Here is a 24,278-nt window from a genome sequence, read left to right as displayed (position 1 = left end):
TTGTGGTCAGAAATGCAATGGTATGACTTTGATCTTTTTTAATTTGTTAAGGGTTGTTTTATGGCCTAGCATGTGATCTGTACTGGAGAATGTTTCTGTATGCACTTGAAAAGAATGTGTAGGGGTGCCTGGGTGGCTCAATCAGTTACGCATACTGACTCTATTTTGGCTGAGGTCGTGATCTCAGGGTACTGGGACTGTGCACTGGGTGGGGCTCCATGCTCACTGGGGATTCTGCTTGAGGATTCTCTCCCTCTTCCTCTGCCCTTCCCCCTCCCTTTCTCTGTCTCTCTCTCTCTCCCTCAAATAAATAAAATCTTTTTTAAAAAAAGAAAGAAAGAAAAGAATGTGTAGTCTGTTATTTTTGGATGCAATGTTCCGAATATATCTGTTAAATCTGTTTCAGTGAGTCATTCAAAAATACTGTTCTCTTATCGATTTTCTGTTTGATTTGCCCATCAATGTAAGTGGGGTGTTAAAGTCTCCTCCTATTATTGTATTACTATCAATTAGTTTCTTTATGTTTGTTATTAACTATTTTATGATTTGGGTACTCCCATGTTGGGTGCATAAATACTTAAAATTGCTATGTCTTCTTGTTGGATTATCCCCTTTGTTATTATATAGTATCCTTCTTTTTCTCTTTTTACAGTCTTTGTTTTAAAGTCTATTTTGTCCATTATAAGTATTGATACTCTAGTTTTCTTTTGCCATCCATTTGCATGATAAATGTATCTCCATCCTCTCAGTTTCAATCTGCAGGTGACTTTAGGTCTGAAATGAGTATCTTACAGGCAGTATACAGATGGGTCTTGTTTCTTTATCCACTCTTGTCACCCTTTATCTTTTTATTGGAGTGTTTAGTCCATTTATGTTCAAATTAATTATTGACAGATATGAATTTGTTACCATTTTATTATTTGTTTTGTGGTTGTTTTTGTAGCTTCACTCTGATTCTTTCTTCTCTTGCCCTCTTTCTTGGTTTGCTTGTTTTCTATAGTTTTATACTTGGATTCCTTTCTATTTATTCTTTGCATATCTATTAGTGGTTTTTGATTTGTTGTTACCATTAGGTTTGTATATAACATCTTCTAATTATTGTCGAAAAGTTCATTTATAAACATGTATCCCATTTACCTTTATTCAATTCACTTGTTCTTATAATTATGCTTGAATTGCTCATGAAAATTTCATGAGACATAAAACAAAAGCTAGCCATCACCTTAAGCTATTTTTCTTGTGGGCATATCAGGTACATTTCCTAAAAATCATGGAAGCAAAGAACCTAAAAGTTAAATATTTGGGTTTTCCCTCCTTTATTTTTTTAATTGCCATGTTTGACAAGCAATTTATTTTTATTGTACATTTTATTCTTCAGTTGAATTCATACTTTTATAATTTTAAACATATAATGAGATAATCAAAGCTTCTTTTACCAGTAAATGTAGGTAGGAAAACAATGTATATCCACATTATAATTAATCCTGAGAATTCTGAGGACATACCTATATTATTTTACCAACAGTTTTTATAGTTGCTTTATTTACCAAAGAATATCCCAGATCACATAAATTAAACACACACACATCAGTTAGTTTCCTTATTTCTGAGAGTTATGTAAGAGCCCACTTATCTCTAAACCAATTAGGGAAGAACTCATTTGAGGGATTTTATAAATTAATTTGATAATACCACCTGGAGATAGAAAATTATCACCTATGTACAACATACAGACATATATACACACATACATAAACATATAGACAAATACAGATCTTTTTTTAGCTTTCATTCTAAAATTTTGGTCATAAGTTAATAAAACATAGTAATACAAACTCACTGATTTATCTTCACTTTATATTTTTATCTGCATTGTGTTTTTAGCAAATAGGACAAATTAATGTTACCTGCATGCCAATATTTGTGGAGAAGACTTTTAAATTTTTCTTTTATCCTGATATGTGATCTGATGGAGTCTATGTATTAAACTGTAGGCTAGTAACTGAGGAGACACCCAGCAGCTGTCTGGACATCTCCAGTGCACAACTGGAGTGGACAAAACATCTAGCTCTGGTTCCAAACAGTTTTATTTTTTTTTTTTCCAGCCTTAGGCGATTGCTTTTGGAGGTCCTTGAGTTTCCTGAGAGCCCCTAAGGGAGGGTAGGGGGCCTAAAAGTCAAGTGGCTGTAGGGAACTGAGAAGATAAAGTGAAAGGGAAAAATCTGGTAGGGTTGAACAGAGGAATAGAGAAGGTAGGGGTTGAAGGGGAACATAGAAAAGGATTCAAGAGAACTTTATGGGATATTGAAGGTGCTAAGAGAAGGAAGGAGGAAAGACACAATGGAAAGGGACAGGCCTTAGAGGAGCCAGTTTGGGGAGATCTCAAGTTTTCCAAAGAGATCAATGGAGTTCTCAGTTATCCTCAGCAAAATCACGCCAACAAGAAAAGAAGCAGACAAGATCCCAGAGCCTATAATTAGTAGAGGTACAAGAAGGGGGCTTCAGTCAACTGAGGAGTTCCCACGGGAGAAGCAGAATCCAACAAAGAGAACAGAGAGACCTCACAGAGAGCCAAGAAGTAAAACTTCCAGGCCAGAGAGTGAGGGAATAATTTTCTCAGGAAAGAGAACCAGAGAGAAGAGACTTCCAGCTTAATAGGTACCTTTCAAAGAAGCCAGGGACTCTAATTCATCTTCTTACAAACAGAGAAATATAGAACTCTAAGTCAGCTTCCAGAGTATACTCAGAATCTTAAGAATCAAAATCTGTCCTTACCAGCTTCAACAATGTCTGTCTGAAGCACTGGTTCCAGAGTCATACTCTCCCACAGATCCCCAATCTATTAGGCAGGAGGGAAGACAAAGGCTTCAAAGGTGCATTCTTGGGATCCTAGGTGAGAAGTCCAGGGGCCCAATGATGAATCTTATCCCATCTGAGTTATGGCTCTGTAACTGTTAAAGAAAAAAATATTCAGTGAGACTTGTTAAAAAAGGTAAGATGGACTTTATTCACGACCATCACGATAGGAACAGGGAATACTGTAATGGGATTTTGCAGTGGGGTAGAGAGACCAGGCTCAACTCCAAACAGAGCAGGGCAAGTAGGAATTTAAAGCCAAGGAATAGAGTGGTGGGGGGGGGGGTGGGACAGGGGTGTATTGGATGAAAAATTATTAAGGAGAAATGTCAAGCATAAGAGGGGTACTGGCTAACCCTACCTAATGGGATTCTTGCTGACAACAGGCTAGGATGATCAGACATCACCCAGGGGATGACAGATCTGATCAGATCTTGAAGGTGATCCAACAGCAAGGGTGAGTGGCTCTAGTTAAAGAGACTTATCAAGGATCTTGCTAAAACTAGATTTTACAAGGATATGCAGAGATGGGCCTAGGGGAAGGTCCAGGAGCCTAATTAAAGTTTGCACAAGCCAAGTATCTTTGTTAGTGGGTTTAAAGAGGAAAAAAATAATAAAAATGGGAGATGGTATCCCAGAGATAAAACTTCATATTTATCTAAATTTAACTCAAGGCTATATCCATTAGAATTCATTAAAAGCCTGGCTCCCTGAAAACCATGTAACCTTTTGCCTTCAGAGAGCTTAATAAGGCTGCAGGGCAGTCTCAGAATTTGAGAGAAGTCCATGAAAGGAAACAATCCAACGGAAAGAGGGAAGCATCACATTGTAAGGATGTCAATAATTCATCATAATTTACCTAACTCTAGTCCCCTACCCTAAGTCACTTTTAGCAACTCAAGTATCCTTAAAGTTGCATAACTGAAGGAATATAGATTTCAGCATTCTTTTCCTAGGCTCTTATTACAGACGTGTCAAACCCATGGCATATGATCAGGCAGGTAAATTATACTGACTTTTCAGTCACTGAAGCCCTGGTTCAAATCCCGACTCTTCAACTTAGCTATTTGACCACAGGCAGGTTTTCTAATGGCACTAACCACTATTTTCTCAACTGTAAGCCTGAAGTCATTGTTTTACCTAACCCACAAAGCCGTTTTGAAGGTGGGATAAAACAATACATCACAGTGCCTAGCAAATTGCCTGTCACGGAGTTTGCACTTAGGAAAATGGTTTAAAAGCTTAAGTAAGTGGGAGTAAATTAGAGAGGAGGACAAACAGCAAAGGATACTTACCTTCCTGCCAATTGTGAGCTCCAGCCCACGAGACTGGCCTTGTTACAGATGGAATCATTTCTTGCCAGAAAGTTCCCTGGGCTTGTTGAACTTGGCGTCGGGTCCCCAATGTTTTCAGGCTTGGCATGGTTTTCTCTAGCAAGATATTCTCTTTTGGGGGAGAAAAAGAAAGCGATACAGTAATAAAGGGAAACTATATAGTAAGAATGCCAAAGAATGTTTGAGAATATGAATCATGGGGGAGAGAATTCTTGAATTTATCTTTTCCCAATGATATTTTTATTAAGGAGAAAGATTTCCTCCTTTTTCTTTCTTGTTTTATTATTTAAATTCAACTTGGCAACAGATAGTACATCATTAGTTTCATATGTAGAATTCAATAATTCATCAGTTGCATATAACACCCAGTGCTCATCATATTACATGCCCTCCTTAATGCCAATGGCCCAATTACCCCATTCCCCACCCTTTTCCCCTCCAGCAACCCTGTTTGTTTCCTATAGTTAAAAGTCTCTTATGGTTTGTCTCCATCTTTGATTACTTCTAAGTCATTTTTTCCCTCTCTTCCCCTATGATTCTCTGCGCTATTATATTTCTCATAAGATAATTGTCTTTCTCTGATTGACTTATTTCACTCAGCATAACACCCTCTAGTTCCATCTATGTCAGTGCAAATTGTAAGTATTCATGCTTTCTGATGGCTGAGTAATATTCCATTGTATATGTATACCACATTTTCTCTATCCATTCATCTGTTGATGGATATCTCAGCTCTTTCCATAGTTTGGCTATTGCGGACATTGCTGCTATAAACGTTAGAGTGCATGTATTCCTTCAGATCATTACATTTGTATTTTGGGATAAATACCTGGTAGTGCAATTGCTGAGTCATAGGATAGTCTATTTTTAACTTCTTATGGAACCTCCATACTGTTTTCCAGAGTGGCTGTACATCTTACATTCCCACCAACAGTGTAAGAGGGTTACCTTTCTCCACATCCTTTCCAACACTTGTTTCCTGACTTGTTAATTTTAGCCATTTTGACTGCTGTGAGGTGGTATCTCATTGTGGTTTTGATTTGTATTCCCCTGATGCGGTGTGATGTCAAGCATTTATTTTTTCATATGTCTGTTGGCCAGTTGTATATCTTCTTAGGAGAAATGTCTGTTCATGTCTTCTGTCCATTTCTTGACTGGATTATCTGTCCCCAGGGGTTTTGAGTTTGATAAGTTCTTCATAGATCTTGGATACTAGCCCTATTTCTGATATGCCATTTGCAAATATCTTCTCCCACTCTGTAGGTTACATTTCAGTTTTGTTATTTCCTTTGCTATGCAAAAGCTTTTTATCTTGATGCAGTCCCAATAGCTCATTTTTGCTTTTGTTTCCCTTGCCTTTGGAGATGTGTCTAGCAAAAAGCTGCTGCAGCCAGTTCAAAGAGGTTGCTGCCTATGTCCTCATCTAGGATTTTGATGGATTCCTGTCTCACATTTAGGTCTTTATCCATTTTGAGTTTATTTTTGTGTACGGTGTAAGGAAATGGTCCAGTTTCATTCTTCTGCATGTGGCTGTCCAATTTTCCTAACACCATTTGTTGAAGAAACCGTCCTTTTTCCATTGGATATTCTTTCCTGCTTTGTTAAAAACTAGTTGGCCAGAACTGAGGGTCCATTTTGGGGTTCTGTATTCTGTTCCATTGATCTATGTGTGTTTTTGTGCCAGTAACATACTGCCTTGATGATTATAGGCTTCATAATAAAGCTTGAAGTCCCTAATTGTGGTGCCACCAGCTTGGGTTTTCTTTTTCAACATTCCTTTGGCTATTTGGGATCTTTTCTGGTTCCATAAAAATTTTAGGATTACTTGTTCCAGCTCTGTGAAAAAAGTTGATGGTGTTTTGATAGGGATTACATTGAACGTATAGATTGTTCTAGGTAGCAGAGATGTTTTAACAATATTTATTCTTCCAATCCATGAGCACAGAATGTTTTTCCATTTTTTATGTCTTCCTCAATTTCTTTCATAAGAGTTCTATAGTTTTTAGAGTACAGATCCTTTATCTTTTTGGTTAGGTTTATTCCTGGATACTTATGGTTTTTGGTACAATTGTAAATGGGATTGATTCCTTAATTTCTCTTTCTTCTGCCTCATTGTTAGCATATAGAAATGCAACTGATTTCTGTGCACTGACTTTATATCCTGCTATGTTGCTGAATTCCTGTATGAATTCTAGCAATTTGGGGGTGGAGTCTTTTCAGTTTTCCTCATAAAATATGTCATCTGCAAAGAGTGAGACTTTTGACTTCTTCTTTCTTGAGCCCCTGCATCTGCATTTCCTTTAACGCTTTCTTATGAAACTCTTGCTTTTGTTTCATTTTTTACTATGTAGCTATTTTAAAGACCTGTTCCTGTCTCTGTGTGCCCTTTTCTTTCAGGTGGCCATGGGAAGAGTTTCAACAGGCCCAACCAACAGAGATAGTAACAGCAGAATGTTATGTCCTATACCTTTTGGAGGCTGAGGCATAAGGACTGGAGGATTGTAAATACAATGCGGAGAGTGGCCCACGGTGTCCTGGATATTATGAATATCCAGGATATGGATATTACGTAGTTGTAGCAACACACCCATCGAATGGCCTAGTTTCCTGCCTCCCTGAGATGACCAAGGAAGAATGAACAGAGATCATCTGTAACAGAGAGCTCTGTACATCTCCACAGAGGGAAGTGTTGGCCAAAGAGCCAAAAAGGCTCACTGAGGAAACATGGCTAAATCTCCCACTCAGCGTTAGAGGAAACAGACCTATAAAATGGAGGTGGCTATAAAGTCTGCCAAGAAGGTAAATCATGCACATGAGATTTCAGGACCACTTAATGCACAGCAGATTTGGGGACCCCTTCATCTATAGAATACAACAGATGGACTAATAATAGTATAGAAAAATATTTTATGTTTCAGTGGAAAACTATTCATCCCTTTCTACAGCATACTCTTCTGGGTTATGAGATTCTAGGGCTATTCACTGTATTTGAATTGTTCCATAAAGCTTTGTAAGCTATAGGTAACTGATAGATATGTGATTTCCATCCTGTCTGGTAATGATTTAACTGACCACCCTACCACCACCCCACCTGGCCTTAAAACTGGAAAAAACCAGTTTTGTTTCCATTTGCAATTCATCTCAACTTTCCTTTACTTGTATAAATCTGGGCTGTTTTCACTTTTCCTTTGAAACAGCTGTTATATGTTGAATAATGTCCCCCCTCAAAAAAAAAAAGTCTTGAATCCCAGTACATGTGAATGTGACCTTATTTGAAAATAGGGTCTTTGCAAATGATCAAGTTGAGATGAGGTCATAGCGTGGGCCTTAATCCATTATAACTGTGTCCTTATTAAAAGAGGAAGTTTGGCCCAAGAGACAAGACAGACAGAATGAATGTATGCCATGTGAAGAAGGAGGCAGATATAGGGATAATGGGCCTTACAAACTAAGCAATACCATAGATTTTCAGCAAACCACCAAAAACTGGGAGAAAGGTATGGAACAGATTCTCCTTCAGAGCCTGCAGAAGGAACCAACTCAAGCAACCTTGATCTCAGACCTCTAGCCTCCAGAACTGCAAGGAAATAAATCTGTTGTCTAAGCCCCCCAGTTTGTGCTACTTGACTATGGCAACCCTAGCAAACTGATATGCCGGTTGTATCTGCCTAATTCCCTTCTATCATATGAGTAAAATAAATTCTTTGAAACATGTTCATTTTATACTCTGTATGAGAGTCTGGAGTTTACTTTTTTCTGGAAATGATCTTTTAATAAGATACATGGATCTCTTGCTGTCTCTCTCTGTTCCTGAAGACTTCTCAGCCAGAACTATCCCTGAAGACTAATTTTTTTCATTGAGATTTTAGGTTGCATAAAGGCATCACAATGTATCTTTTAAAAATGACCCATAATTGAAAACTAAACTACTCAAAATGCACTGCCTTGCCCCCATTCAGATGAATGGATACAAAGGGAATGAAGCCCAGCCACCTTCTAGGCTCTGTGCTGGGTACCTGGAACTCTGCAGGATATTTTTTGAATCCCTACCACAGCCATCCTACCTTCTCTAATGTTGGACCAGTAGTATTCACCTTTCTCCCCCCAGCCTCAGGGAAAGGGATCCTATTCCAAATTTCCCCAGGAATAAAACCTGATTGGTCTGAGATTCTTATGGTAGTTCCAGCCACCTTGTGCTCATAAGGGTAGCTACCCTAAGGACAAAATCTGTCAAAAACAAACATGGAAGAGCAGACAGGACAATTCTTGGGTTCTTCATAACATCCAAGGTAACCTACCCAGAGTAACACAATTCAAAATCTAGACCTATCTTGTGTCCCACACTGCTTACCTTTTCTGTGTTTATTATTAGTCAGTGAATGAAGGTTAATTTATCCTACTTCTTATTTGTTTTTATCCTTTAAAATGTCTTGGGAGACCATAGAGCCTAGTGGTTAAGAGCAAACTGTGGTGTCAGGTGAACCTAGGTTTAAATCCTGCCTCCGTGTGATCTCCAGCAAGTCAAGTAACCCCTTTATGCCTCAGTTCCCTCAAATACAGAATGGGGATAACAGTCGTATGCTACAAGCTTGTGATGAGGACTAAGTGAAATTACATATGTAAAGGACATACCACAGGTCCTGGCACATGACACATGCACAGAAAAATATTGATGGTGTTTATGTATTACTATTACTGTGCCATGCAGGATTACCTTACCTTTTCTTTCTTTTCTTTTTTTTTTAAGAAGATTATCATGATTACTTTTTTTTTTAGATTATTTATTTATTTATTTATTTGACAGACAGAGATCACAAGCAGGCAGAGAGAGAAGGGGAAGCAGGCTCCCTGCTGAGCAGGGAGTCTGATGCAGGGCTCGAATCCAGGACCCCAGGATCCCGGGATCATGACCTGAGCTGAAGGCAGAGACTTTAGCCCACTGAGCCACCCAGGCGCCCCTACCCTACCTTTTCAATAAGCAACCAGCATTTCAAATGTAAGAAGAGCATCCTATTCCTCATACATAGTGTGGTTTCATCAGTTGATTTCAGATTCATTAGAGCCTCCCCTCTTCATACTAATACTGGGAGCTCCCCTTCTTCCTTCCCAGATACCTACCATCAAAGGAGCCCAACTTCCCAGGAGCACCCGTCATTCCTTCGGGAAGCCCAGCCTTAGAACTCCCCAGGTCCCTGAGAGCTTTGATGCTCACGTGGCTGCCAGGCAGGAGCAGAAAGATAAAACCCTACTTGTTCCCTCTCTTCACAATAAGACCTTTGGCGATTTAGAGGGACACAGAGATAAAAGACTGGATTTTTTTTCTTTCTTTTCATTTTTTTTTCCCCAAAAACAAATGGTGGTTTGTCTTCCTCAGCCACTCCTTCAGAGCCACACCAGTATCAAAGATCCTGAAATCAGCAGAGAGGCGAGGCAGAGGAGGTCTACTGTACCCAGCAGGGAATTTGCTTGCTTACAGGACCAAACAGAAAAGGAAGGGGAGAGAGGAGCCATATGCAAAGAGCATCTCACTGGGGTGACCTAAGCTCATATCCCTCACCCCATTCCCAAAAGTTTGTTTTCTTTCTTTTTTTTTTTTTTAATGATTTTATTTATTTGAGAGAGAGAGAGCATGAGAGGAGCGAGATCAGTGGGAAAAGCAGACTCCCTGCTGAGCAAGGAGTCTGATGTGGGACTCGATCCCAGGACTCCAGGATCATGACCTGAGTGGAAGGCAGTTGCTTAACCAACTGAGCCACCCAGGCACACCAAAAGTTTGTTTTCTTAACATCTACTCTATGCCACTTGAAGCTTGGCACAAAGACAAGGGCAGTGAGGACAGAGAGATGGAAAGCTCAACTTGTGTCATGGATAAATCTTGAGCTGACCCAACATCTCATAGTCCAGAGGGCTTACTGTGCTGACAGCATTCAGCTGGGACTTACAAGTCTGCTGTCAAGTTCTGCTCAAAGTCCATGTGACCACATGCAAATGGAGAAGGAATGAGAATAGTCTGGCGTAACAAGGGGCCTATTGTTTCTGGAGTATATCCTATGGGTTGGGTCCTATACTAAGTCCCCAATATGTAGCAACCATGGGGTAGTTGGGACTACTTTCCCCATTTACAGATGTGCATCCCACAGCTTACAGAGATCAATCCAAAGCCACATCCTAAGAGGCAGAGCCAGGACTTAAACTCAGATCTGCACCAAAATGTGTATTCTTAACCAGATGCTGTAAAGCTGCTTTCCACGGGGATTGTGAGTACACTCTGAAAAAAATACCAAGCAATATACAGTTTTGGGGCACCTGTTATCCATTGATTTGTTCCTTCAAAAAATGTTAGGCTGAAGTCCTAACCCCCTAGTACCTGGAAAGTACTATTCGGAAATAGGGTCTTTTCAGATGTAATCAAGTGAAAATGAGAACATACTAGATTAGGGTGGGCCCAAGAAGGGAAATCTGGATACACGTAATACACGTACTCACACAAGGAAGAGAGCCATGTGAAGACGGAGGCAGAAATTGGAGTGATGCTGCCACAAGCCCAGGACCATCAAAGATTGCTGGAAACCCCTAGAAGCAAGGAAAAGGCAAGGAAGGATCCTCCCCAGATCCTTGGAGAGAACATGGTGTGGCCAGCAACTTGATTTTGGACATCTGGCCTCCAGAATGGTGAGAACAGGTTTCTGTTGTTTTAAGCCACCAAGTTTGTGGCACTTTCTTACGGCAGCCTTAGGAAGGCTGTCTGTCTTTGTGAGTTTACAGAGGAAGAGGAGGAGGGGGAAAGGAGTTGCAGGGAGAGGAGAGGAAGGCAAGACAACTTTCAGATGAGTTCATATAAGGCCACTATCACATAGTGGCCTGGGGAACAGGGCAAGGATGTTAGTCACAAAAGAGAGACAGACAGAAGTGGGTGATGAAGGTAGGGAAATGAGGGGTTTAAGTGAGGGAAGGGATGGCAAGGAGAGAGAGGAGAAGGGGAAGGGGTTGGGTGGGTCAGCTCCTTGAAAGGGAGAAGAGTCCAAGAAGGTTCTGACATTCCCCGCCAGGGAGGGAAAGGATTGAGAAAGAGCAGACTGCTGCCTAAACTCTGTCCCGTGACCATGACCTTGCCCCATGCCACTGCCCCAACCTTCTCACACCTCCACAGGCCTCTTACATCAGACTCCTCTTCAGTTACTGCCCTAAGGGAACATGTAGTTAGCACTCAATAAATGACTGACATGAGGACCAGGGAGTGGCACCAAGAACAAGGAGCTAAGAGCCCCTTGATTTCTTCAGCCTGGAATTGCTCTGCATCCCCTATCCAGCCGGCCTAGAAAGAAGGTACTTAGAACTCCCTCGCATCCCAACTTGGATGGGGCATGAGCCCACCTCCCTAGGCCCAAAATAACTTCCACACCCCTTTATCATCGTGCTTGGACATTATCTTGTGTTTCTTTCTTTCTTTCTCTCTCTCTCTATGTATATCTATACACAGATATGAGTAGATAGGGAAGTAGAGAGATATAAACACATAGATATCTACCTATTGCTACAGATACAAATAAAGATAGATAGATAGATAGATAGATAGATAGATACAATGGGTCCTCCATTAGAGTGTAGGCTTCTGGAAGGCAGAGTCCTACTCAGCTCTAGCCAGGGCTGTTACAGAGCCTGGTGCACCATAGTTGGGTCAGTAAATAGTTGATCATTGAATATCTGAGGTATCTAGATATCTATCTAGATATCTAGATATCTAGAACTCACATGACAAAAAGTATTAATAGGAAAACAGGCAAAGGACATAAACACATGATTTATGGACATAAACACATAAAAGAATAGAAATGGTTCTCAACCACATGAAAAGATACTTAAGCACAATCGTAATAAGAGGAATGCAAGTTAAAGCTACACTGAGAAAGGATGTTTCACCTCTTGGACCAACATTAGTGTGACAAGTCACCCTGTGGAGAGGTTGTGGGACCCAAGCAGGCCCATCCCTGCTCCCAGGAATGACATAATCCATAAGGTAATGTCTATTAAAATTACAATTATGCTTACCCTTCATACAGCAATCCCACTTCTGGCAAGCGCCTGCAGCATATCTCACAGACAGACCTGAAAACATAAAACTGGAGTATGTACAAGTATTTTTGAAACAAAAGATCTAAAGTCATGCAAGGGCCCTTCTCTAGAGAAGTGGGAAAATAAACTATGATGCTTGAATAAGAATGAAAAAAATGAAGACCATATTCATATTTGCTTCATTTGCATGAAGAAAGATAGGTCAGAGCCATAAGAAACTAATGCACACGGCTCCTTAAGTGGGAACAGCAGGCAGGGTAGATTGCTAGAGACCGAGCAAGATTTCTCAAGGCATGGCTTTCACATCAAGCTGATTCTTGAATTACATAAATGTACTGCATGGTCAAATTATAATAATTTAAAACACATAAGCATATAATATTAATAAATAACATGTAATTTAGGAAGTAATATGTAAAAGGTAGAGTTAGAACTCTACACTGCTTTTATACACTACAGGAAGGTCCCTGGAGAAGAAATAAAAATGACTTAAGAAACTCAGAACAATTTAATTTTAAAAGAACATTAAAATTTACTTATTATCAATTTCCTAAAACTAAAGAGGAGGATCTGTTTTCCTTAAGAACAAAAAACTGGGGGCACCTGGGTGGCTCAGTGGGTTAGGCCTCTGCCTTCAGCTTGGGTTGTGATCTCAGGGTCCTGTGATCGAGTCCCGCATTGGGCTCTCTGCTCAGCGAAGAGCCTGCTTCCCCCTGCCTGCCTCTCTGCCTACTTCTGATCTCTCTCTCTTTCAAGTAAGTAAATTTAAAAAGAAAGAAAGAAAGAACAAAAAACTGGGGTAAATAAATAATGCCAGTCAAAAGCCCTTAAGCCATCTGAAGGAAAAGTCCATTGGTCATTGTGGGGAACATACACTCAGGACGTAAGCTGCCTAGCCACTCATTATCTATTTACCCCCAACAATCTCCCTGGAATTTTATTTATTTCCGAATTTCAGCCTCTTGTAGCCATTTTTAGTCTCACCAATATCCTCACATCTTGAACTTACCTAGACTTTTCCATATCATCCATCAAAGCCTTCTAAGATGTCTAACTCAATACACCTTTCACATTTTTGTTCAAAATCTAAATTGGCTATCATAAGGATATAATAATGCCTTGCCCAACCCAGGATACTATAACTCATTAAACCCCATAACATTCTCACAAGATAAAGACCATGATAATCCATTTTATTGGCATTTTACAGAAGAGAAAAGGGAGCCTAGAGAGGTGGGGTGCTTTGTTCAAGGTTAGGTAGTGTGGGGAGGTGGTGCCAGGATGGAAACCCTAGCAGTTTGACTTCAGAGCCCATTCTCACCACTGCTGCAACCTTAGGTGTCCCCAAAATGCTTTATGGCCAGTAGACCTTTTCTTCTGCTCACATCCCTCCATCCATGCATTCACTTGTCTATCAGACATCCACGGCCATCTACAGTAAAGGCAGTGTGCTAGGTGAAGGGGATACAAGATTAAGAAGATAGTGGTCCTTGGGACGCTTGGGTGGCTCAGTTGGTTAAGCGGCTGCCTTCATTCAGCTCAGGTCATGATCCCAGCGTCCTGGGATCGAGTCCCACATTGGACTCCTTGCTCCATAGGGAGCCTGCATCTCCCTCTTCTACTCTGTCTGCCTGTGTGCTCGCTCACTCTCTCTCTCTCTCTGTCTCTGACAAATAAATAAATAAAATCTTAAAAAAAAAAAAAAAAAGATAATGGTCCTTGATTTTGAGAAGCTTATAGTCCAGAGAGAATACACAGATAAGCACACCACTCCAAATACAAGCAGTTCTGCAGTGTGAGCCTAGGACAGGGCCTCCTGACCTACTTCTGTACCTCTTTTGTTTTTCCTCCTTAGAACAGGAAGTCTCCTTTTGGGGTCCTGTGTCTATCACAAGTGGAAAATCAACTCCTTCAGGATTCATCCAGGTAAAATAATGGGATCCACACAGACTCACATGCTAACAATGATCAGATTTGGTCTTGGGGTCTGCTTTCCTGTAGCTCACAGTTTTAAGCATGTCATTTCATGTTGAAACAAGAACAAGAGAATTGTGTGTTTTTGCTTCTAGCCACAAGAATCAGGTCGAAACAAAAGAGAATGGAGACCTCATTTGATAATACTTCTTAGAAAAGAACTCAAACTGAGTTCTTTTCTGAACTGAGTAGTAAAGAAGAGCCCTGAGATCTTACCTGTTGTCCTTAAACGTCCTCTTCCTTATCATAGTCCAAACGACTCATGTTCCTAACATCACCACCCTAAGTGAGAAGGGGCAACTTACTTGCTAAACATGCAGTTTTCCCTGTGATGTGCTCAGTCTCCACAGAGCAAGAGTGACTGCCCAAGTTCTATCCCCCAAATGAAGCACCAAAATTAATCACACAAACCTGGGTTCAAAAGCCAGACTCTGCCACTTCCTGAGAAATCATCAGCATCAACTTCCTCATCCCGAGAACAGGATTAATAATGAAGATTTGGTAAGATAATAATACATACAGAGGCTCTAGCCTCAGGTATGACACAAATTCAAAGCTTTCTTGGGACACTCTCTTAACCAGAGTCACTGCCAACTTCCACATGCAAAGCCACTGAGCTCAGCTCCCCAGCATTAGCCTTGGTTCCCTCTGCCCACAAGACCTGTACTTATTTCTACAGCCATAACCTGGGTCTAGAGGGGCAGAGGACAAGGCGGACAGGTTCTGGGGCCTGAGAAGAGAAGGGCTCAAAAGAGATAGGGATTATCCAAGCTGCAGTCATATAGGCTAGGGTTGGGTCTATACTCCAGACGGAGTCCAGGGAGACCTGGGTGAAGCAAAATGCAGCAGTATCCCCAGAGACCAACCACGTCAATAGTGCAACACCAGCAAAGTAGTAATGTCCACAAGTCACTCTGGAAAGAAATCACTATTTCCCAAAAAGTACCCAGGAAGTTACCTTGAGCGGAAAGGAAAAAAAAAAAAATCTGAACTTCATTGAACTGACCAACACTTGTGCAGGGTTTGATACTGTTTTTAGTTCTAAATACATAGAGGCAAGGTGAGGGTAGGGAGTAGAAGACAGACACCATATTCTTTCCCATGTTAATCTGACCCGGCCCCTTAAATACCAAAAAGACTTCATCTTATGCCACCTATGTCAGTACCCCAAATGCCTATAGAGTTCAAACATATTAGAGAAATGAGCACCTGTACCAGGTAGGGAAACTGGAACATAAATGCTCTAGCCAAGTGTTGCCATAGAAAGCAGAATCAGCATTGCTGGGTGATTTTTTTTAAAAAAATATATATAGATTTATTTTAAGGAACAATCTCACACAATTATGGGATCTGGCAGTCCAATATTTGTAGGGCAGACCAGAAATTCAGGTAATAGTGATGTTGCCATCTTGAGTCTGAATTCAGCAGACTCAAATCATCACCTGTTGATGATTATGATGTAAACACACTGCTAATGTTACTCAATCACCTTTAGACATACACAATAATGACAAGAGATTTAGTTTTCCTAAGGGTGGGAACCAATTTACCGTCCTCCTGTATGTTTCCATTATTGCTCATTCATGAGATCATATAAGTAAATATTTGTCTTTCTTCACCAATAGGCTAGGATGTGTCTCAAAGTGTTGCTCCCATGCCAGAGACATCAAAATATTCTGGAATTCCTGTTAAATATTTAGATTCCTAGCCACTCCTTATCTACCACATCAGGAAACAAGCACTCCCTTCTTTTCTTGAGTATGCTAGCATTTAAAACCCACTGGACAGGGACGCCTGGGTGGCTCAGTTGATTAGGTATCTGCCTTCAGCTCAGGTCATGATCCCAGGGTCCTAGATCAAGTTCCACTTCCAGCCCTCGCTCAGCAGAGAGCCTGCTTCTCCCTCTGCCTGCCCCTCCCCACTGCTTGTGTGTTCACTCTCTCTCTCAATCTCTCTGACAAATAAGTAAGTAAAATCTTAAGAATAAATAAATAAATACCCATTGGGCAGAAATTATTTTCTCCTTTTGTCCTTCGGTGACCAACAAAGTCTCCTGACACCTAATGGGAGCTCAATAATGTTGTTGAACAAATAAATATGGTCACTAGTTTACCCTTGGGTTCTCTTGTGATGTCTGTAAAATCATAATGTTAAACTTGTAATCTTGACCTTTGTTTTAGGAGATAATCAACTACTGTGTAATCATCTATGTATGTGTCAGTTAACCCCACTAGACTGGAACACTTCTTTGCATTTTTGCCATTCTTATATTCATAGACCCTAGCCCAGTAACCAGAATAAGTTAAATGCTCAATAAATATTTTTTGAATGAATAGACAGATGGATGAATGGACAGGCAAATAAAGCTCCCTGAACATAGACCACCCACTGTCTTATTAGGTTGTGAATATGTTTTACTTGCTGGCCCAAGTTTCTCATCCTATCTTTCAGTAATTCATAATTGCTACAGGTATTAGAAGTGCACTGAGAACTTCCACTTGCTATGGATTCAAACACAGTTAAGAGTCTATAACATGGAATTTCTATAGCATTAACTAGATCTCTTTTATCACCTTCAGAAAAAATAAATATCATGGTATCCATAACTGGGAGTCACATTATTTTGGAGGTGACATTGAATCCCCTTCAAAGTATAAACAAAACTATTCATAAGCTTGAGTGCTTAAACTTTATACTGTTTTGTAATAAGTTTCTCATGAAACTTCAAAACCAATCCAGTCCCAATATTGTCTCAAGACATTCAGATTAAGAATAACTGCTATAAATCACTTGACCCAAATCAGGTGGCAGAGATTTCTGTTTCCAAAATGACTAGAATTAGAAAGACTGACAATAACAAGTGTTGATGAAGGTGTGGAGTAACCCCAAGTCTCAAAAGTTGCTGGTGGGAAACCAGCATTTATCCAAGAGAGATGAAAACACTTGTCAGCAAAAGACTTGCACAAGAATGTTTAAGGCAGAGTGATCCACAAAAGACCGAAACTGTAAGTGACGGAACCAAATGTCCACCAGTAAGAGAAAGGAAAAAGTATGACATCTGCACATAATGGGATAATACTTAGCAATAAAAAGGAGAAAACTAGTAAACTGCCCTGTCAAAATCATCACCTCAAATGAAACAAGAGTATAGTCTACAGAACATTTAGAACAGGCAGAACTAATCTGTAGTGATAGAAAACAGAAGCACGACTACCTCTGCAAAAAGCAGGTATTGACCAGAAAGGGACACACAGGAACTCTCCAGGTAAGAGAAGCAGCCTATATTTTGATTTGGCAATGGTTACATTTGTCAAAACCCACAAATTTGTCTGATTTGCTCATTTCAGATCTATATGTTTTTCTGTATGTACAATATATCTCATTTACAGAATTTGTACTTCTACATTGGCCAGAAATATCAAAGCATGATTATCTTCTATACATTATGGTTTCATTTTGGGGACCATTTTTCAGAAATCTAAGACTTTTAAACAGTCTATGATTCCAGCAGAGGTGTCGACGACATCTTAACACGACATTCGTGTGTCATTCTACAAGGGTGTTACATTCACTATTATATTATATATAATATATTGTATATTTTATATATATATCAGTTATTATATTCACAATAATTACATTATCCAATATGTATTGGATATACAATATCCAATATTGTAGATTCTCGGCATCACTGTGGCTCTTTTATATTCATTAGTTGGTTTAAATCTCACTTTTTAAAAATGTGCAGTGTGAATATTTAACAGATGAGAATCAAGGTCCAGACTGATCAAGTTTCTTCCCTGAGTCCACACAGCTAATGAGTGATGTCACCAGGACTCAAACCCGATCCTGAACCCACACTCTTTCCTCTCCAATAAACCACACACACACACACAGACACACACACATACGCGCACTCCTGAATCACAATTCATAGCTCTTTCCATTCTTTTATCCTTTTATCATGAATCTGTGATAACAGTTCTTCCTGTGAAATTTTTAAAATAAATAAATGAAGCCTTTATACAGCACTCTACAGCCCATGGAAAGTTTTAAATCATTGCCTGATTCGTCCCACCTGGCTCTCATTCTCAAATCTGTGTTTGCTTTGGAATCTAGAGACTGAAATAATCTACGGAGAGCAAATGAAAGAGGCCACAGAGCATTTGTTGGCCAAAGGACAAAGGGGGGTGTTTCCCTCACTTTGTTTAAGTGTTGAAACAAAACTGTCCATTATTCTACACACTGAATTACTGACAGCATCATAGAGGGGAAGCAGACACATTGATTGCATTTCAAATATAAAGTTGATAGCAATTAGTGAACGGAAGACAGTGTCTATAACCACTGTCTGCTCTTTCAAGCCATGGTCCTTAAGATATGGTTTCTTATTGAATTTTTCACTCTCATTAGTGGTTTTTAACAGTGAATTTCTAGATACTCAAGTCCAAACCAAGGCCAAGATTATTTAATTCTGAACTGTTAGAAACCCCCAAGAAACCACCCAAAAATGCCCCCAAAAGTTCACATGACCCACATGTATATAGTGAGATTAATATCCCTCAGAAATGCCTCATTAGGGGCGCCTGGGTGGCTCAGTGGGTTAAAGCCTCTGCCTCTGGCTTGGGTCATAATCCCAGGGTTCTGGGATCGAGCTCCGCATCGGACTCTCTGCTTAGTGGGAGCCTGTTTCCCCCCTGCCCCTGCCTGCCTCTCTGCCTACTTGTGATCTCTGTCTGCCAAATAAATAAATAGAAAATCTTTAGAAAGAAAAAAAGAAATGCCTCATTAATGTCAGAATAATTCACTTACATCTTTTCCTGGAAAAACATAACCTTCTATGTCAGAGAATAATATTGCAGAGGTACCAAGACTAAAACAAGCTGAACAGCTACTAATCAGATGGCCAGCTGATTAACTGATTAAGAAAAAAGAAAATATTATTACTATTGGAAAAGCCAGGTTCTGGTCCAATATACTTCCAATGCTACTGAAAATCATTTTGTGTCATCCACAGAAAGCCTTCACATATTTGGTCAACGAAATGAGAAACTGGTTTCCAAACTGGTTTTCAGTCCTAATCCTATTTTCCATGAAAAATAGTTTATACTTTAAAGAGCTCAGGATGATAATGCCTTTGGAAAAAATTCAATTCCGTGGCTGGCTTGTTATTATAGATACAAACCATCTTAGGTGTCAGCTACAAGCTCAAGCATCTTATTCCTCTCTCTGGCTTTTGGAGCAAGGAAATAATAATAAAAGCATCTCCCCTGATCTTATAACCTGAGTTCTGACTAGCCATGAATATGATTCCCAGCACTATAAATAGTCTTATAAATCTTGCCTTCCTAACAGACTGAACTTTTCCATTTTCTTAGATATTAACAATAAAAGTACCATGTATAAATGTCCTTAAGATTTGGGCAAGGCTGTCACAAGATTCAAAATATGCAGTCCCTATGGACGGTTGGCTTTTCATACGGTTAAAGGCAGTGAAGCAATTCCAGAAGTGCCCAGGGAATAAAGAGGAAAGGCTCAGAATAATAGGGGGTAAGGCAGAATCAAGAAAATATCCCGGGTTTTTAAATGCATGATTTTTGTTGTACAGGCAGTTTCAAATAGAGTAATTCAAACCGAAGTGTCTTTTGATTTTTGGTTCTCCGTAGGGAAACATGCACAGCAGCAAAGATCATAGAAAAGGCGAGGGGCAGGGAGCTTGGATACAAAAGGCTTCAATCCCTGGTTCATTTTTCCTAGCACACAGACTTCGGCAATAAAAACAAACTGATAATAATAATAATAGCGAACAGTTAATGAAGCTTAAAGGGAACCAGACCCTGGTCAAGGTGTTATAAGTGTATTAACTCATTTAATTCTGTGATGTAGTGAAGTGAAGGATGGGTTCTGAGCTACACTGCTCGGTTCTTTCAAAACTTCCATTTACTAGCTATGTGATCCTGGACAAGCTGCTCTTCTGGAGAATCTTCATACAATGGCATCTAGCTCCTGGACTGCTTATGAGAATTAGTGAGCTAATACTTAGGTTAAGCACAGAAAACAGTGTGTGTTTGGCACAAAGCAGACAATCAACGTTTGCTATTGTTACTCCCACTTAACACTTGGGGAACTGAGACACAGAAAGTCTATTTGCTGAAGATACGATGATTGATACCTAACAAATGAACCTGTAATATTTGGCCTTTGTAAATAATTGATACATGATAGCTATTTTTCATCCTACAACAAAGAGGTAACTGTGAAAACAACTCTCTGGTTATTCGAAATTGTGCTTTGTCTAAACTGAACACGATGAGTTCCAAGTGTAGATTTCTAATACAAAACATTTAAGTAGCTGTCAATTATTATCTTACCCTTCCTTTTGCATTCCTGATCATAAATCCAAAGCACATCAATAAATTATGTAGACTGAATGAAGATCTACATTCTGCATTAACTATTATACTAAGGCACCTTTCCAGCAGCAATTAGTGTACTGATCTATAAAATGGGCAACCCAAACTGACCCCCTGCAACCCCCCAACAGCAGGGCACTTTCAGGGTGAATTCTCCACTCTCCAGATCCTGGCTTCTACTAGTTAGACAGCCTCAGTTACTTGACACTGAAAAGAGAACACAGCCATCTCTTTGGGCCAAATTCCCCTTAACCAAGCTTATCACCAAAACCCACGCACAAAACCAGAATGCCAAATGATGAATTACAAGTATATATAACACACCAAGCAGATCTGAGATTAGATCAGCTTATGGCTGTATTCACTCGCTCTGAACAATCCGCATGGAAACTGGATTATAATTAGAAGGCTACTTGATGAACACAGAACCAGTAAGAAGACGGATTGTGCCGTCTCCGGTGTACTCAGAACTGATGAGTTCATAATAGGGCTTGATGGGTCCAGTCCTTTGCTCTGCAGATCTCCCCTCCCAGACATAATTTAGTTTATCCTTCCTCTCAGGCTAATTAATCCCCTTTCTGAAGGACTCATCCTTTCTTCATCTCTGAGAACAACTTCAAGCCTGTTAGAGTCAAAGCCTTGGGGCCTAGAAGCTATCCCATCCTTTCAGGTAATCTGCCTCTTTTTATGTCTGTTTCACAATTTAGCTTTCTTAGAAAGCAATTTCCTTTCCAAAGTTCAAAGCATATAGGCAGGTACACCCCTATTTCTCCAAAATACTAGCATTAAATAATTGCCTAGCACAAAATAAATCCTCCCCAAATGTAATGCCTTTCTTACGCCTTCTTCTCATAGGTCAGCAAGAGTTTTACCTCCCCGTGTGGCAGGTAGATGCTTTCATGGGTACCCAAACAGATCTAAGGGTCAGTTCTTTCATTGACTCATTTAACTTCTATTTACTGGGTGTCTATTACGTGCCAAGGACTGAGCAATGCACTGTGAGTCAACAGGATGTAAAAAAGATACAGACTCTGCCAGCCCAGATCTCTGAGCAATGTGAAACAGACACTAATCATTTACTGCAACCCCACCAGAGAAGGGTAAAGTACAAACTGAGAAAGTTCCCTGGAGGGAAAAAAGAAATACCATCCTTTGAGAAGACCACTGAATGGACCCAGCCAGGTGGCTTAAAAACCCTTTCCTGAAGAAAAAAGATTTGGGTGGAGGTTGAAAGGACAGTAGTAGGCACTGATGGGGAGATCAGAGAGCTACCAGGAGGGTTTGGGAAACAGAAAGAAAGTTTCAGATGAAGGAAACTGCACTGCAGAAGCCTTGAGTTTTTGTGAATAGAGAGCAGCATGGGACATGAGAGGAATCTAGAGAAGGTTAAAGATATCCAGAGGGCAATGAGCCACTGGGCAAAGCAATCATGAGACAGGTGGTACAGGTAGGAAGGACAGGTGGTCCTCCTCGGGCCATGCAGGACGTTGCCAGCCAAAATACAGATTTTGATCTCTATCCTAGGGTGAAGAATTTTAGAGTCAGTTGGTGATTCCTGATCAGATTTGCCTCTCTGAAGATCACTCTCCCTACAGAGTGGAGAATCAGTGGGAGGGGCTATGAAGGAGGCTGGGGCATCAACAGAAGCTCAGGCAAGAGATGCTCATTCCTCAGTGATTAGCAGAGATGGAGAGAAATGGACAGGACTGAGATACTGCAAAAACAAACGTCCATTAACAGGCAAAGGGTAAGAAAAACTTGTCCCACTGTGTGGACATTACTACTCAGCAGTGAAAAGGAGTATCGTCAATAATGGGACAGAAACTTAGAGGTGCAGCAAAAGGGAACTGACAAGAAAGGGACACAAGGGAACTTCTAGGGAGGAAATCTAAATTGTGTTGGTAACTACAAGGGCATACAAACTGGTCAAAACTTATCAAACATATGTTTAAATGACTAAATTTTATTGTATGTAAAGTTGCTTGATTTAAAGAAAAATCAGTGCATCTCAACTATTAAGAACATAGATTTTTGGACTCATAAATTTGACCCCTAGTTCTACCACTGGCAAATGTGTCACTCTAGGAAAGTCAATAAAAGGGGGAGGGCGGATGGCTATTCTAAGTTTAGCAAATCACCCAGTTGAGCACATTGTCAAATACAAAGGCAAGAGGGCCTACCGTTCAAATTTCATTCATTGCCCCAGTAAGAGCAATAGGTAAAGCAATGAACATTTCTTGAGTGTGTAGAGGTTAGGACAAATAATCCCCTTTGGCAAGGGGATTATTTTGAGCTGAAAACAATCAAAGTCCAAAAGACACAAGAAGAAACTGTGATCTTTCTCCTAACTGCCTAAAAGAATTTAGATAGAGGATCTGCTTCATGGAGAGAGTTATGATCATAGATAATGATAGTATAAAATGAACTGGCATGGTAGACAAGGAAGAACCTAGCAAGGCCTATTTGATCAAAGTCTTCTCTATGTCCCATTGCTTCTGTATGGCCCAGCAAATGTTGGTTTACCAAACATTTACATTTTTTTTTTTACCCTTACCATGAATTACTGTCCTTCCCTTTAAAGTCCTAGACCCATACCTCCTTCTCCTTAGTTGAGATACATATATACCTCATTTTGCCTGTCTTTAGAATTTCATGTTTATGTGGACTCCCCATCTGTATGTAATTACATTTTATTTTCTCCTATTAATCTGTTACATGTCGATTTGATTCTTAGACCAGCCAGAAGAATCTTGAAAGGTAAAGGAAAAGTTTTCCTCCTCAAAAAGTGCTTCCTATTCTTAGGCATGTGGTAGGCCCTACAGAAGTTCATTTGGTCCTAATAAATACTCTAAGAGGTGACCATTATTCTTCTAGCTTTGAAATGTAGAAATCTCCCAGAAAACAGTAGCTTGGCCAAAGTTATTTAGAGAGTGACCATAGAACCCAAGGTCCTTGCAGGGGTGAGAGAATGCCACCTTCAGTGATCTAGGACGAAACCTGAGGATCCTCACAGGAAATTTTCCAAAAGGCAGCACTTAAACACAGGTTATTTTAAATGCACACAATAGGGAGTGCCTGGGTGGTTCAGTCAGTTGAATATCTGACTCTTGATTTCAGCTCAGGTTGTGATCTCAGAGTTGTGAGATCAAGCCCCACATCAGGCTCTGTGCTCACTGGGGAGTCTGAGATTCTTACCCTCTCCTTCCAACCTTCCCCCTGCTTCCTCTCTCTCTCTCTAAAGTAAATAAATAAAAATTTTTTAAAGAAATCAACTTTAAATGCACACAAATGAACACTTATTATTTTGCTTTTATTGTATTCATCATTAAGGTTATTGTGTTAAGTCTATTCAGGCTGCTGTAACAAAATATCACAGACTGGGTAACTTATAAACAACATAAATTTACCTCCCCCAGTATTGGAGGCTAGAATTCTGAGATCAGGGGGCCTGCATGGTCCGGTGAGAGCCCTCTTCCAAGTTGCAGACTTTTTCATAGATCCTGACAAGGTGGTGGAGGACAAGGGAGCTCTCTTCAGCATTAATCGCATTCATGACAACTCTGCTCTCACTACCAAACCGCTTCCCCAAGACTCCACCTCCTCATATCATCACCAATGGGCTTTG

General features: G+C 40.1%; 1 protein-coding gene across 1 annotated transcript in view; it reads right to left on the bottom strand.

Annotated features, from left to right (window-relative positions):
• The window catches only part of LOC309870207 (uncharacterized protein), a gene marked incomplete at its 5' end in the record, with an annotated part of 328,499 nt that overhangs the window by 205,009 nt on the left and 99,212 nt on the right, over window positions 1-24,278 (bottom strand). The window contains 3 exons of the mRNA XM_082742414.1: window positions 2,776-2,951; window positions 4,152-4,301; window positions 12,240-12,296. Coding sequence (XP_082598540.1) covers window positions 2,924-2,951; window positions 4,152-4,301; window positions 12,240-12,296 — 235 coding nt within the window. The 3' untranslated portion in view covers window positions 2,776-2,923. The remainder of the gene's footprint in view (window positions 1-2,775; window positions 2,952-4,151; window positions 4,302-12,239; window positions 12,297-24,278) is intronic.

This window comes from Mustela nivalis (genome assembly GCF_964662115.1).
Source record: "Mustela nivalis genome assembly, chromosome: 7".
Taxonomy (NCBI): domain Eukaryota; kingdom Metazoa; phylum Chordata; class Mammalia; order Carnivora; family Mustelidae; genus Mustela; species Mustela nivalis.
Note: the sequence above shows the minus strand (reverse complement) of the source record. Positions and strands in the feature narration are given on the sequence as shown.